General features: G+C 42.8%; 1 protein-coding gene across 2 annotated transcripts; it reads left to right on the plus strand.

Annotated features, from left to right (window-relative positions):
* Positions 1–1,060: 1,060 nt before the first annotated feature.
* PDK4 (pyruvate dehydrogenase kinase 4) lies at positions 1,061–12,572 on the plus strand. 2 transcript variants are annotated; one of them, XM_038390147.2, is made up of 11 exons: positions 1,061–1,287; positions 2,639–2,780; positions 2,982–3,053; positions 4,319–4,503; positions 6,039–6,128; positions 6,690–6,767; positions 7,524–7,600; positions 8,596–8,694; positions 8,969–9,079; positions 10,310–10,423; positions 11,649–12,572. In XM_038390147.2, the coding sequence occupies exons 1-11, from the start codon at positions 1,149–1,151 to the stop codon at positions 11,787–11,789; spliced, it is 1,248 nt and encodes a 415-aa protein (XP_038246075.1). In that variant the 5' UTR covers positions 1,061–1,148; the 3' UTR covers positions 11,790–12,572. The 2 variants fall into 2 exon arrangements, with proteins under 2 accessions (XP_038246075.1, XP_038246077.1); XM_038390149.2 differs by lacking the exon at positions 1,061–1,287 and adding an exon at positions 1,495–1,799.
* Positions 12,573–15,283: the final 2,711 nt, after the last annotated feature.

Raw genomic sequence — 15,283 nt, forward strand, 5'->3', positions numbered from 1 at the left:
TTGGCTTCAGAAGCATTGCAGAAATCCAATGTGTAAACAGATACGGGAGAGATTTTTCACATTTGCTGTCTGGTCATCCTAACCACTCCGGCCAGCACAAGGAGGGTCCCTGCATACCCGAGGCTTCTGGGGGAGAGGGGGGTGGCAGCAGGACATCAATGCTAAGGCTAAGTTTTCTTTTACTGACAGGTTTCAGAGTAGCAGCTGTGTCAGTCTGTATTCGCAAAAAGAAAAGGAGGACTTGTGGCACCTTAGAGACTAACACATTTATTAGAGCATAAGCTTTCGTGAGCTGTAGCTCACGAAAGCTTATGCTCTAATAAATGTGTTAGTCTCTAAGGTGCCACAAGTCCTCCTCTTCTTTTTTCTTTTACTGTGATTGCTCTCCAGCTGCGCCCCATGGTGCTGCGGCCCCAGAACCAGGTGCCACCCTGAGCAACAGCACAGCGGTGCCCAGCCCTGCAGCAGCGGGCGACGACGCCCCCCAGCCCGTCCCCGTGCCTAGCCCCGCCCCCGTTCTCAAGATTCTAGGAAGAACAGCTCCGGCCCCGCCCTCGGGAATGGGGGCGGAGTCGAGCTGTTTACTTCGCGGCGGGGCCCAGAGGGGCGTGGGTCTAGCCCCGCGGATTGGCTCGCTCCACAAGGCCAAGCTCGGCCGGAACAGCCAGTGAGGCGAGCGGTGAGCCGGCTCCCCGGCAGGACTCACTGCGCGGGAGGAAAGAGGGGGTTTGACGTTGATTTGCCTCGTAAACAACGACACTGGAGAGGTATCTAGGCAGAGCAGAGGCCACGCCCCTCCGCCCAACCTGCGAGCCACCACCGCTGCCCCTGTTCCTCTTTCTCTCGATTCTCTCCCCAGCGCCCATTGGGTTCTCTTGGGGTGAAGGATAGCACAACCGCCCCCCCCCCCCCCGGCCCGACAATGGTACTGGCGAGAACCGCTGGTCTGTCTCATCCCAGCCCCGGGAAGGTTCTGTTGGGCGCGGTTTGCCTGGAGCCACGCCCCCTGCCGTGGCCCCGCCCCGCGGGAGGCCGGTGTGTGAGTGGTAAATCGCGCCGCACGTGAGCGGCGGCGTTAGAAGGCGAAGAGCTACCGCGGCGCGAGCGTCCCCGAGCCAGTCCCGTCACCGCACCTGCCGCGCGGGGCGATGAGAGCCGCGCGGGTCGCCCTGCGCAGCGCCGCCCCTCTGGCGGCGGGCGGGGTCAGCGGCCCGGTGCCGCGCGAGGTGGAGCGCTTCTCCCGCTACTCGCCCTCGCCGCTCTCTATCAAACAGTTCCTGGACTTCGGTACGGGCCGGGGAGCGCGGGGACGGGGGTGGCCGGCGGGGCGGGGGTAGCTCTCCCACCCGCCTCAGGCTCTGTGCTGCCGGCGGGGACCCGGGCCCGGGACTGGCTCCAGCTGTCGGGTGATGCCCCCGGCAGCCCGCGCGCTGCCGCTGGCCGGCCGGCTCCTTCCTCCGGTGTCTCGGGCTCAGGTGCGCCCCCGCTCTAGAGCCACGTGGCTTCTTGACGCCCCTGTCCCGCCTCTGCCCTAGACCCTGGCTAGGGGTTGCCTGGAGGCCCCCGCGCCCCTCTGCCGTGGGTGCGGGACGCTGCTCTCGTCGTGAGAGGGCTGCTGCTGCGTTGACCCGAGATGTTCCCGTTATAAACAGCGTGGGGGACGGGACCCGCCTCTCTCTGCTCCACAAGGCTGGAAGTCGGCAAAGCGGAAGCGTTTGGCAGCCGCTATCTGGCGCTTACCGCTGTACGAATCCGTTCGTCCAAGGAATGGATGAGTCTCGGCTCAGGAATTGGATCATGTATGTGTTGCTGCTGGCGTTGCTCGACGCCCCAGGAGTGCTTCTCTCTCCCCTCCCCCCCCTTAGAGGTGCTGTTCTCCGACTGGGATAGTAAACGGAAGCCTGTGCTGCTGGCACCTCTGCAGTGAAGCTGAAAGATCCTATGGCTGTTTCAGTTAAAGTCGCATCTAAAAATATGCGAAAATGTATCTTGTGCATTAGTATTGTTGATGGGGAACACCTTTAAATAGCTCAGCTGTCTGTGATTCTTAAACGGTAGTGCATGTGAACAGAACAGATGCGATTTTTATGCAAGGGTCACAATATGAATGCTTTGTTCTGCAGATCTGATTTTATCACCTTTAGCAGCTGTGAAAAGTTATGTTCCAGTGATGTGTTCAGATTTATGGGGTGGGGGTGGGTGTTGGCAGACCACCTGTAAGATTTCAGAGTAGCAGCCCTGTTAGTCTGTATTCGCAGAAAGAAAAGCAGTACTTGTGGTACCTTAGAGACTAACAAATTTATTAGAGCATAAGCTTTTGTGAGCTACAGCTCACTTGTAGGCTAGCTTGGCTCCCACGGGTGATAAAGAGGGAATTCCCTCTATTTGAACTTGAAATGCAAAAATATGCTTTTAACTAGATGTTGTTATACAGATATCTGTTTCTTGCTGATCTAGGTATCCACTGCAGTCATCTAGAAAATAGCCAATACAGCATCCTTGATAGGTTGTTACATATTTATGCTCTTGTGCATCTGCAATAATGTAATCCTGGGATTTGAGGGAGTCTGCAAGAAACCTGCTCGACTTGTATGTTGAATACTTTTTGTTTTAAAACGTAACTGTTCTTATTTTATAGGTTCAAGTAATGGATGTGAAAGAACTTCTTTTGCATTTCTGCGTCAAGAACTTCCTGTGAGGCTAGCAAATATCCTGAGAGAAATTGACCTGCTTCCTAATCAGTTACTGAGCACTCCATCAGTACAGCTGGTAAAAAGCTGGTAAGTGGGAAGCATTTTGTTTAAGTGCTCAATACAGAATATGATAGAGGTGACAGAGTGGAATCTTAGAGCTATGGCAACTTATTAACTTGTTAAATAGTAATTTTGGGAGGAGAAGAACTTTTTCTGCAACTTTAACATTTTGAACAAACGGTTAAATAAGCACTTTTTAAAAAAATGTTTTTTGACAATCTTTTCTAGGTACATTCAGAGTCTAATGGATGTAGTTGAGTTCCATCAAAAAAACGCAGAGGACCACAGGGTTTTAGCCGAGTAAGCATTTCATTTTTCCTCTTCCTTTCCATTTTCCATAACACATTCAGCTATGCTGGGTTATCAGCATAATCAGTCATTGTAAGCTGAAAGACATGGAGACTGGACTTGGTTTCAATACAAGGCATATTAAGTGCTAATCATGTTGCACCTACATTGACTTGCAGTAGGTTTTTTTTTTTTTTTAAATAAATGACATGTTGAAACTGACTAAGCCAATGCAATAAAGCTGACCAATTTGATATCTCAACAGATCTTGTTTTCAGGGCCAACAAGTTTAATAGTATTTTAATTGGCATGAAAGAAGAAAAAACTTTAAACAAAAATACTCTGGGACATCCCATTCCAGTTAAAGTTCTATTGCAGGTTGAAGTACTGGTTTTGTTTTAATTCAGTTCAGGTTCTTATGAACAAATAGGCCTAGATATTTCATATTACTAATATTCTAGTGTATTCTTTCACTTCACCTGTGGGCCAAAAAGCCCACTCAAACGAAAATACTGCATATATGATTAAGACATAGGAAGTGGCTAGACATGAGAAAATTTTAAGGACAGGTGGCGAGAGAGAGTGTTGCATATAGATTAAGTGCTTTTGGCAAAGTCAGGCAATTTTGCTTGCCACTTTACCTTAGCCAGAAGTTTATTTTTCTGCCCATGGGGAAAATGACTTTGGCCTGGTCTACACTAGGAATTTACATCGGTATAGCTAGGTCTCTCTAAGTGTGGAAAAATCCATGCCCAGAGAAACGTAGGTATACTAATCTAATGTGTGTAGACCGCACTAGGTTGTTGGAAGAATTCTTCGGTCAACCTAGCTATTGCTTCTCAGGGAGATGGATTACATACGCTATGGGAGAATCACTACCTACACCAATGGGAGGATCTACACTGAAACACTGCAGTGGCACAGCTGTCTCATTGTAGCATTTATGTGAAAACAAGCTCTTCAAATTGAAAATCATCAGAGAGATGACTGACCTTTTTATGAGGCCGTCCAATTATTCTTATGTAAAACTGAAGTCATATATGGGTGAATCAGGCCTTGTATTTAAAAAGTAAGATCTTCTGTTTAGGTTAGTGATGAGGTCCTTCCTTTGAAGGTTATGCTATGAGGTGGCCTTAAAACACAATTGCACTTACAATTTTTTTTTTTAAATATAAGCACTTTGCACCATAACTTAAGATGCTGCTACAGAGAATTTCTTGTTTGAAATTTGCCCATGTGCTTAAATATTTATCTGAATGTGTCTTGTGATTATTTAGCTTTATAGATACACTTGTTATAGTCCGAAATAGACACCACGATGTTGTTCCTATAATGGCGCAAGGAGTAATTGAATACCAAGATGCCTTTAGAGTGGACCCAGTCACCAATCAAAATATTCAGTACTTCTTGGATCGGTTTTACATGAATCGTATATCTATCCGGATGCTAATAAACCAACACAGTAAGTCTTCACTTTTCCCCTGAGAAAATGCATTGTAAGTGTTGTGGAACATGTTAAATTAAAAGTTTCGTATGAGTGTTAGAGGAGTGTGTCAGGTGACTTCATATGTCACTAGTATTTTTAACTGCAGATATGAGCTAGAAGATTACCAGAATGTTATCTTAATTTGAAACTTCAGCGTTAACTCTAAACTAATGAAAAGGCTTGTGTAGAAATCTAGTGATATCATCCTCACCTATGAATAGTTTTCAGAGTAGCAGCCGTGTTAGTCTGTATTCGCAAAAAGAAAAGCAGTACTTGTGGCACCTTAGAGACTAACAAATTTATTAGAGCATAAGCTTTCGTGAGCTACAGCTCACTTCATCGGATGCATTCTATGAATGCCTATGAATAGACTCTCTAGCATTTCTCAGATGCAGCCACTAGGGGCTTTTCTTGTGGCCACAGCTTCCTGGGCAATAACTGGGGTTGGGGCAGGGAGCAGAGCTGTGGCCCCTGCCCCAGGGCCACCAGCAAAAGTTGGGCTCTGCCCCCCCACGAGTCACAAATGCCAGATCAGGCAGCCAGTGAGTTCCCCACTTTCCCGGGAGTGGTGAGGCTCAGGCTTTCACCCTGGCGTGGCAGGCGGCAGGTTCCTGCCATGGGGCTTCAGTCTCCAGCCCTGGACCCCGACCATGGGTGCCGGCCCTCGGCTTACCGCCCCACTGCATCACCCCTGACCCCCACTGTCTCCCTATCCACCTCCCCATCCAGGGCTCAATTTGTTCCCTGGCTTGCCAGGGCTGGGTAAGTCTGCAGTGAAAATTGATATTTGTATGTTTCACTTTTTACAGCCTCCTAGCTAGTTAGTCTGCTGTGAAAAGTGATATTAACAAACGTTCAATTACTTCACAGCAGAAGACTTACTAGCTAGCAAGTTTTTAAAAAACACCCAATAAGCAATAGAAATAACAAAGACGAGTGTGCAAAGGACCTTATTTGTGTTTCTATTCTGATTAGGTCCAGTAAAGAATAGAGACAACTGTACATCATTGAGGCTGCAAAAAAAACTCTAAATTTTTAAAATGATTTGGACATGTATATGTGCATATTTATTTTTCCCTCCTAAAGTTAATTTAAGTATTTTAGGAAAAATTGTCAGTGGCCACCAGCAAGAGTTGGTGGCTGCACTCTGAGACTACCAAAAAATGTGTTGTGAGAACCCCTACTTTACAGGTTGATCCGTTAGTTTAAAAAAAAAAAAATTAGCATACTTTGTGTCTTTGCAATAAGCAGTAGTTCTCTCGGCACCAAACCCTCCCTGTCCTTGACTCTTGAAAATTTAGACTATTTTTCCCATTGGACTTTTTTTTTTTGGGTGGGGTGGGGTGGGGGAGGAGGAGGCTTGAAAAAAATCTCCAGTATCTGAAATTATTACTTGCAAAAAATAAAAGCAATATTTTCCTGATCAGAGTATGTGAATGTGAACTGACTTTTTTTTTCATAATTTGTTGCTTACCTGAAATGAAATATAATATTGGTTTATCTTTAAACAGCACTTCTTTTTGATGACAATACCAACTCAGGTCACCCACAGCACATTGGGAGCATTGATCCATGCTGTGATGTGGTGGGAGTGGTGAATGGTATGTACATTGTTAAATCAGTAGGCTCTCTCTCTTCATGGTTAGCACTGACTGTTTGCAAGTAGTTTGACATGCAGACAAAAGATGTCCTTATGTGGGGTGCTGAAAATGACTTCTTTTAAGTGCCTGACAGTTATCAGCTGTAGACTAGTTGCTGTCCTGGTTTTAAAGAGGGTGAAAAATAGAAGAAGAATTTAAGACCTAATCAAGTATTGAGTGGTAGATGAGGTGAGAAAAGTCCATGCAAATCAACACCAGCTGTTAGGGTGGCAAACTTCTATCTTTCACTCTCTAGGTGTCTGTTCTATAAAACTCAAATTATGCTGTAAAACCTAGCAATGCTGTTACATTTGCATATTTAGTCTTAACTCTTATGCATCATGTGATGAATGTAATATCTGTTATAAATATTAATGTTAAAACATGCATGTTTACATATTACAATACACCAGATATGACTGTAGTATGAAGTGATATGTTGCCAAAGAGAATAAATTGCTATATTATAGCATTTCACTTTACAACTGTATACACTTACTTTTGTAAAATTAAATATTACAGATGCTTTTGAAACTTCCCGGAGACTCTGTGACCAGTATTACTTAGCTTCTCCAGAATTAAGTCTTATTCAAGTGAATGGTAAGATAATGGCTTAATCTCTTATTTGCAGACTAATAATCCTTATCAATAGCCAAACTGACTTCTCTAGCTCTAGGAGACTCTTTCACTCAATCTCTTCTTAGTGCTTTTGTCAGAGTAACCATATATGGCTTCCTCTTGAACCTTGTTTACCAGTTGGCTAGTCTCATGTTTGCTCCTTTCCACTTCTTTAAGGTCCTCCAAATTGCATTTTTTCACCTCAGTTGTTGGAATCCAAGCTCTCTGCATTTTGGTTCCATAAGATGGCACATTGGCTTTCTGACTCTCAAATATGAACTTTTTTTTGAGGTGTGGCTCTTGCAAATGCTTCAGAGAACATACTTGACCTGTCTATATATTAAATAGCACAAGCACTGGCATATGATGGCAAGGAATAAGCTCTCTTCACACTTAGAAAGTGGATGCAGGCCTGGAATTGAGGAACTGTTGAGTTCTAATCCATACTCTCTGCATGTGTCTGATTCTGGGCAGTTAATTCTTGTCCACTCCAGAAGAATGCTAAAAACTGAATGATGTGCACAGTCACTTGAAAATAACTCAGTCGTGTTCATGAAATAATGCATCATGGACAAATTGGTATATGATGTGCTCTTGAGTGAGTCTTATTTTTCCCCCATTTCCTTATTTACTATAGCATGACCTCATTTGCTTACAATAGAGTTGATTTGGGAAGCAAAACCAACAAAAGAAAAGCCTTAATACCGGGGAAATCTTTTTCTTTCTCCCCCCGCCCAGGAAGAGTGCCAGTACAACCGATTCACATTGTTTATGTTCCTTCCCATCTCTTCCACATACTGTTTGAACTCTTCAAGGTTTGTAAACCCATGTTTCTGTTATGAGCATGCCATTGCCCAGTACTGTGAGCATGAACTAATGTGTTTCAGTCTTTTAACCAGATTTGGTTTTAGTTTTGTCTTACCTAAGATCAAGAACTATAGCTCTTGTCACTAGAGGAAGGGATGGTAGCAGCAGATAGGTATGACTTGGATTCAGATGTAGTGGAGATTTGGGAAGGAGGGGTGGAGGAAGATATTCTTTCCTTTATTAATCTTGGTCTTGTGAATTCTGGAGTTTCCATTTTGTCAGTGAAGTTAGAAGGCCCTCATGGTATCTGTCATCCTTGTGATGCACAGAAGGATACGCAAAGAGAGGAATGGGAAGCATCAAAGGAGCATGCATCCCTGTCTAAACACCTTAGTTTATGTAAAATGCAAGATTGGGGAGTGGAAGAAATAAAATCCCATTATATGTGAGGTAGGGACTGTAGGGTTTGTGTGCTCTTGAAAGAAAAGCGAATGTGGCAGCAACAAAAATAGACCAAGAGGTAATGGGATTGAAAAGATGGTGTGTGCCTTGTTTGGGTTAAAGCACCTAGGACTCTTCAGTGACCACTGGGCATGACTGTTGTCTTGGAATCTGACTACAGCTTTCCTTTTTAAATTTATAATGTCTAATCTTCATGTTGGGCAGGTACAGCTTAATTTCTGATATGTATATTTAAGTGCCCTTTTCAATAATTAAACCCCAAATAAAATATCTGCTTTGGGAGTCGCTTCTAGATGCAGGTTTTCCTTCAGTCCCACTATACTAAATTGCTAAGAATATTCCCCAAAGAGCAAACAATGGGGGTGGTAGGGGGAAAGTGTAGTCAACTCTCTTTCTAACCAAGACCTGGTGTGCATGTGGAAGAAGGAGGTGGGGAGAGGAAGGAACCACACCAGAACCTACTATCTGTCGTGCTGCAATAGTGACATACAGTTAATTGAGCCAAACTCTTCTGATGATGGGATTACCTTAATTTCCATAGAATGCCATGAGGGCAACAGTTGAACATCAGGAGAACAATTCTTCTCTTTCTCCAGTTGAAGTGACTGTCGTTCTAGGAAACGAAGACCTGACAATTAAGGTAATCTATTACTTGCCCATAAATGAAATAAAGACTGAATATTCCACAACAAATAGCAATAGAAAAGCTTGCTGACTTATAACTGTAGGACAAAGTTAATATCTACTAAAGAGTCTTTAGTTGAAGATTACTTTAGGCGGTTAATTATCAGAAATCTAAGCTTTTGTGGTATCTAATCAGGAATAACTGACGGGTTACTGGTGGATGGGTTCAGCTGCTAATGTTCAATGCTATTTCTAGTACAGACTTACAGTTGACTAATTTTTTTAATCAGATATCTGACACAGGAGGTGGTGTTCCATTGAGGAAAATCAATCTCCTGTTTAGCTACATGTATTCCACAGCACCAAGACCAATGATGGATGACTCTCGTAATGCTCCTTTGGTAAGATCTGAAATCTACAGTAATTTTATAAAGGAACACTGCAAGATAGAGTAAAGTACCTGGAATCTTCTCAGTCTCACTGCTTTGTGAAATAGTCACAGGTGAATTGAACGTCACAATAAAAAAAATACACTTTGTTGGAATGGGACCAGTGGCATTCTAAGGCTTCAGCATTTTTCTCCATTTGTACCTTTTAAGTCTCTCCCATCTCCACTTTAGGCAGCTTTTTATTGTCTCATACCCTTTCCATTTAAAAAAATCTCTTGCACATTAGGTTTTTTTCACCTCTAAAGTTAAGAATGACCTCTATTTGGTGCAAAAATGGTGAACAAAGCTACTACATGTTACAGGGGGCAGTCTTTCAGTGGCTTCTGCTTCCTCCTTGTGCCCCAATCCTATGTTAATAGCCTTTAGGAATACCATTCAAATTGGGCTATGTGTTTTTTTCTTTTAAGAATAAGTTAGGTTCTCCCAGCAGTGATTGAGACTAGCTTGGATGCGCTTCTAATGACTGTTAGCTCAAAAGTGGATGCGTGTTGATTTGTCTAACAACCTGTGGACATCTCTGTGTTAATCAGTCTCCTCTCAAGAGCCGCAACTTGAAGGAAGGAGCAAAATTTCAGTGATCTCTGCTCCCGATCCTCACTCCTTCTCATAATTATATCCTGATAGGTTTTGTTGACAGCAACTGAGACAATGTTTGCTGCCAGAAGGAACAGAGTAGAGACCATTGCAAGGGTTCCCCTTTTGCTTTTTCTCTGAAGCTACATAGCCAGGCATTCTGCATCTTGGTTCTCTTCCCTCACTTGCACTCAACATCCCTGCCCCAAATTGGGACCCTTTAGGAGACAAGCTTAGAATAGAAGTTTCTTCGCCATCTTTTCAGTTCTCCGCTTCTGCCCCATATCTGGTTTAAAAAGGGAAGACATGACTGGGGAAACTTAAGTACAGTATATAAAAGAGAGAGGTATAAAATATGTAATTCCCCAATTGAAGACTTCGACTGAAAGATCTTTCAACATGTTTTCTGATTGAGGATGAGATTAACTTTTTTCATAAAGTTCCAGTGCTCTAAATGAGGCTTCCTTGTTAACATTTTTTGCAGGGGAGGGAGAAGCAGCTCTGCAGTAATGGAGATGTTCAGGGACCTAAACTGTCTCCCTTGAACAGTCATCATGCTCTCTGGAAATGGAAGAAATTTTGATTTTGATGTATTGTACTTATTTCTAGGCTGGCTTTGGGTATGGCTTGCCAATTTCTCGTCTATATGCTAAATACTTTCAAGGAGACTTGAATCTATATTCTATACCAGGTTACGGAACAGATGCTATTCTCTGTCTGAAGGTATGTGCTTTTGTTACATGAAAATAATATTGCTGATCACTGATAGGTCCACTTATCCCACTTAATTGACATTTAAAGTGTGGTTCTATGCAAGTGACTGACTGAAGGCTTAACTTGGCCTGCAGACCCTCTGTTGCTGGTGAGCTAGAAATTACTCAGCTTGACTGTCAGAGCTGAGGGTAAGTTTGTAGTATAAATAGAAATTGCACTAGTTTTCAGCTGGTCCAATTTACACTGGTATTGGAGGCCGCAGGCCCCCCTCATCCCCACACACACGTTAAGTAGAAACTTATGGACTGAGGTGCTGGTTGGAATTGAGGCACTAAAAGTACAAAGATTCAAGTGGCAGATCTTCACTTTTCACTGATCATTATCTTCAGCAGTGAGAAATCCAGCCTTATAAGGAAATATAAATAGTTGTTACCAGTAACTTACCTGTTCAACAACTATTGTACAGATGCTGAATTCTGGTTAAGTTAAATACTTCAAGTTATGTCAGATTCTTCATTAGATAAGAGCCCAGTCTACTACTACTATAGCAGGTAACTATAAAAACCAAAGTTTTTTGGTAGTCCGTGCATCTATTTCTGAGAGGTACTTGTACTAACTGTGTCACAAAACTTACTTTAAAATACAACTATCGAAGCACAAGCTATGAAATGGGGCGTGTGTATATTATGAACGAACGCACGCACGCACGCACGCACACACACGTGTTTACAGTAACTTTTTATTTATACCATCCCAATCTGTCTATTCATCATAGAATCCTATTGTATCTGTAAAACGGGGCAAGATGTACTAAATGCCCCTTCAGGTCTTGTGAGAAAGGGGCTGTCCTTCTATATGCAGGATTATCTTGATTTTTAAATCGCCCCAAAGAAGTCGTATCATGCAGAACACAAACCAGTTCATGGCCTGTAAAATCTGACCACAACATGACTTGACACTTAACGACAACACGTCTTTCTCCATGGCAAACATAAATACAACAGTGCACACTACTGTGGCCTGTTGCAAATGCAACTTGCATAATCCAAGTATGTGGTTATCTATGTAACTGTAGTGTCAGTGGCTCAGGTCTCAAACTTATTGTTAAATATATATTGCTTTATGATTTTTCTTTTTAATGTTATATTTAGATCTCTTACTGTCGTGGAACAGTGACTTGAAAGAGATCATTGAATAAGTAATACCTGTATTTTATTTTGTTTTTTGTTTTTAGGCTCTTTCAACAGAATCAGTAGAAAAGCTCCCTGTGTTCAACAAGTCTGCCTTTAAGCGTTATCAAATGGCTACAGAGGCAGATGATTGGTGTATCCCAAGTAAACCAAAGAACTCAGTGAGGCAAAGTGCAGCCGTGTGAAAGAAACTTCAAGTTGTTTGAAGAGACAGTTTGATTCCCTTCTATCAGGACTAATGCTTGAGGGCATTACTCTACAGTTCCTTCCAACAGGTCATGGAACAGAAGGAGTCTGTCAGCCTGTTGGAAGAAGGGAAGGAAAGATCATGCTGCAGATCTGGAGGTTATAGTCTAGACCAGGGCTGGCCTTATGGGTGGATAACATGGGCAACTGCCCTGGGCGCTGTGGTCTGTGGGGCACCATCAGTGCTTAATTTGTTCCAGAGCTTGCCAACTCTGAGCCCCGCCACCTCTCGGCAGGGCAGTTCATAGCCCCAGCACCTCTGGACTGCCGGTCAGCAGCTGCTGCTCTGAAGGCAGCGCTGCCAGCAGCAGCACAGAAGTAAGAGTGGCAGTATTATACCATCCCACCCTTACTGCTGCATTTCTGCTGGCGGTGGCATTGCCTTCAAAGCTGGGTGGCACTTGACCAGCAGCCACCGCTCTCCAGCTCCCGTGGTCAAGCGACAAGGAATGGGGCAGGCCTGGGGTGCAAGCCTGCAGAAAGGAGCTCTGGGCAATGTGAGGGGGAGACAGCAGGACCCAGGGGCAATGGGAGCTCAGGGAGACAGAAGGGGCCAGGGACAATGGGGGGAATAGATGGGGAGGCAGTTGGGGCCAGGGACAATGGGGGGGGGGGAGTAGAGGCCAGAGGCACCAAAATACGGAAAATGGCACCCTGTGCCAACTTGTAAGGCTAGCCCTGGTCTAGACTGCACGATTTGACCTGTGCCATTCAGTACAAAGAAGAGAACCTAAAGATGTGTAAAAAGAAAAGGAGTACCCGTGGCACCTTAGAGACTAACAAATTTATTAGAGCATAAGCTTTCGTGAGCTACAGCTCACTTCATCCGATAAAGTGAGCTGTAGCTCACGAAAGCTTATGCTCTAATAAATTTGTTAGTCTCTAAGGTGCCACAAGTCCTCCTTTTCTTTTTGCGAATACAGACTAATACGGCTGCTACTCTGAAACCTAAAGATGTGTATATCTTTCAATGTTTTTGCCCTTACCAAAAAAGCATATAAGAAGTTCAGATTAATATTTCAGTTTTTCAGGTACATGATCTGAGACTTGAGGTAATAGATGTATACAGTTTCTGAACCATGTTTAACTCTTGAACCTCTAAATGCTGACAAATGTCAAGTACCTATTTTTCTTCCAGAACAGTCACTAGAGCTTCGCCATCTATTATGGAACTCTGCAGTTAGGTGCATATATTGGTGTACAATATTGTCATATTCAGATCCACTTTAACCTGACAGGGCAGCAGCAGGATAGGAACCTTAAGGTGTAGCAGGTTGGTAGCCATGTGTGGGTCAAAGTATCTTATGACATTATAAAGTCCCATTTTTCTCCCTGCACTTCCCAATGATAAATGTTAAACAACTTTTTATTCTAAAAATAGCTTTATTCGATCATTTTTATTACTTGCCCTGAATAGTAGAAGATTGATGCCATTTTCAGGAATTGTTTGTTAAAAAAAAAATCTTGAACGCAACTTGCTTCGTAACTTGGAGAAGGCTGTGTTTGTATCTTGGGGAATGCTTTTGACTGTGAAAGACATAATGACACATGTAGTCCACATCTTTGAACTGTAAGGCTGTGCCAAATGTTGAGGCTTGGATTTTTCAAAGGAGCTTAAGTATGGAGAATCCAGTACTTCACATGAACAACTAGCATCTATGCTCAGTTGTGGGCTGGTTTTGTAATGCAGATCATCTTGGCTAGAAACTGAGAGCACGCGCCACTAAACATTCTTGCTGTGGACATCAGATTTTATTTAATTCTTAATCCAAGCAATAGTAGACTGTTATACTACCTTGCTCAGCAGAATGAGTTTTAACTGGTACGCGTATAACTACAGGTTTTTTTTATTCAATTCGTATAGATTTAGTCCATATGTCTAGTAAAATTTCCGAGAGATGTTCCACCTTCAATATAGGGATGAAAAAGGTCCTCTTCACTGTGTCAATGCTTCAGTAGCTTATAGATCTTGAATGCTAGACAAGGTCATGAAGTGCACAAAGACAGTCTCTCATTTCAAGTAAACATTTAAATTTTGGCTCTCTCTAGGCTCATTAATGCCTGAGCATGATCTGTGTTCTCGTGCTCTTTAGCACTTTTTGTAATATATAACCATGTCCCCCTGGAAAAGAGTACCTTTTATTTTCAAAACATCATGCACACTTTTATGCTGCTGTGAACAATGTTAATACTTGCAGGTGGAAGTATTCTGAACTGCATTATCTTGAAGCCTATATTGAATTATAAGGCAACTTCCTAATGCTAAGTGAGTCTTTAGTACCAACTCTTTATATCCAAAACACTCTCAGTGCCATAGGTTGATATCAATGTGCAAACCATATCAGCACTCCACAAGGAGTCTCTTTTGTATTTAACTACTTGAGGGTTTCACTACTTTGCACTAGACACTTTTAGCTGTTCTTGAATTTAGTTTTGAGCATAAGGCTTCTGATTTTAAGTCTTGTACTGTACAAAAGTGATATTTTGTAATAAATATTTTTAAACTGGCTCATTCTTTCACTTCATTATTGTGATGAGTCTGCTCGGGGTGTAGCTTTGTTTACATGTAGGTTGTAGAACCTCCATTTGTCAGAACTTGTAAAATAAGCTTTGCAGAATATCAGCTATTGTTTCACTCTAAGAATGTCTTGCTCTGTCAGCACTTTAAAAAAAAAAAAAAAAAACCCACAACTTTCAGTAGACTGGGCAGTGAAACAGTACAGTATTTTCTTTTTAATAAGGACTGACGGTGCACAGCCACTTCCAGTTAATAAGGAAACTCTTTGCAATTTGAGTATCATTTACACACCTGCTAATTTTAAATGTTTTTCCTTATGGACTGATCTAAAACACAGTGGGCCTAAACCACACAAAAGATAAATGACCACTTGCTTTCCCTTAAGATCTAGACAAGAAGAAATCAATGAAAGAAGCAACTATACACGATCACCACACAATGGGGGAGAAAAAAGTCTCAACCCAAAGTCAATGGAAGTGTGCATCAGTCAAGGCTTGCATCTCTCCTGGGCCACTTGCAACCAGTCCTCCAGGTGCTTTGAGAATGCCCCATACAAAGAGCTCTGGAAAGTCTTCCATAGCATGAACTACTTCTGCATTTAAAAAAAAAAATACTGCCTTGCCTCCCTCTTGCCACAGAGATTCTGTGATTATGTACAGCTATTGATAACATGTCATCATAGTGCTCTTTTTTTTTTTAAATTCTCAAAGGAAAGCTGCACAACGGATGAGCCTCAGAGCTTAAATTCATAACTTTGCTAGATAGACTGTCTGTAACCCACTTAATCTCCCATCATCCCTTTTTTCCCCCCTACCTTTCCTCACTGTGACTGGAGAGGTGTTAATAGGCCACCTTACCTTGAGTTGTCCCTTGGAATATGAGTTAAGTGCTTATGTTAAACAATGTGTTCCACCT

The sequence above is a fragment of the Dermochelys coriacea genome, chromosome 2 (genome assembly GCF_009764565.3).
Source record: "Dermochelys coriacea isolate rDerCor1 chromosome 2, rDerCor1.pri.v4, whole genome shotgun sequence".
Taxonomy (NCBI): domain Eukaryota; kingdom Metazoa; phylum Chordata; order Testudines; family Dermochelyidae; genus Dermochelys; species Dermochelys coriacea.

What these genes read in the sequence shown, in the direction of transcription:
- PDK4 (XM_038390147.2), top strand. Translation starts at nt 1,149, where the DNA reads ATGAGAGCCGCGCGGGTCGCCCTGCGCAGCGCCGCCCCTCTGGCGGCG. An exon ending in TGTGGTGGGAGTGGTGAATG is followed by an intron (nt 6,129 to 6,689) that starts GTATGTACATTG and finishes TAAATATTACAG; the next exon opens with ATGCTTTTGAAACTTCCCGG. An exon ending in TACTGTTTGAACTCTTCAAG is followed by an intron (nt 7,601 to 8,595) that starts GTTTGTAAACCC and finishes TAATTTCCATAG; the next exon opens with AATGCCATGAGGGCAACAGT.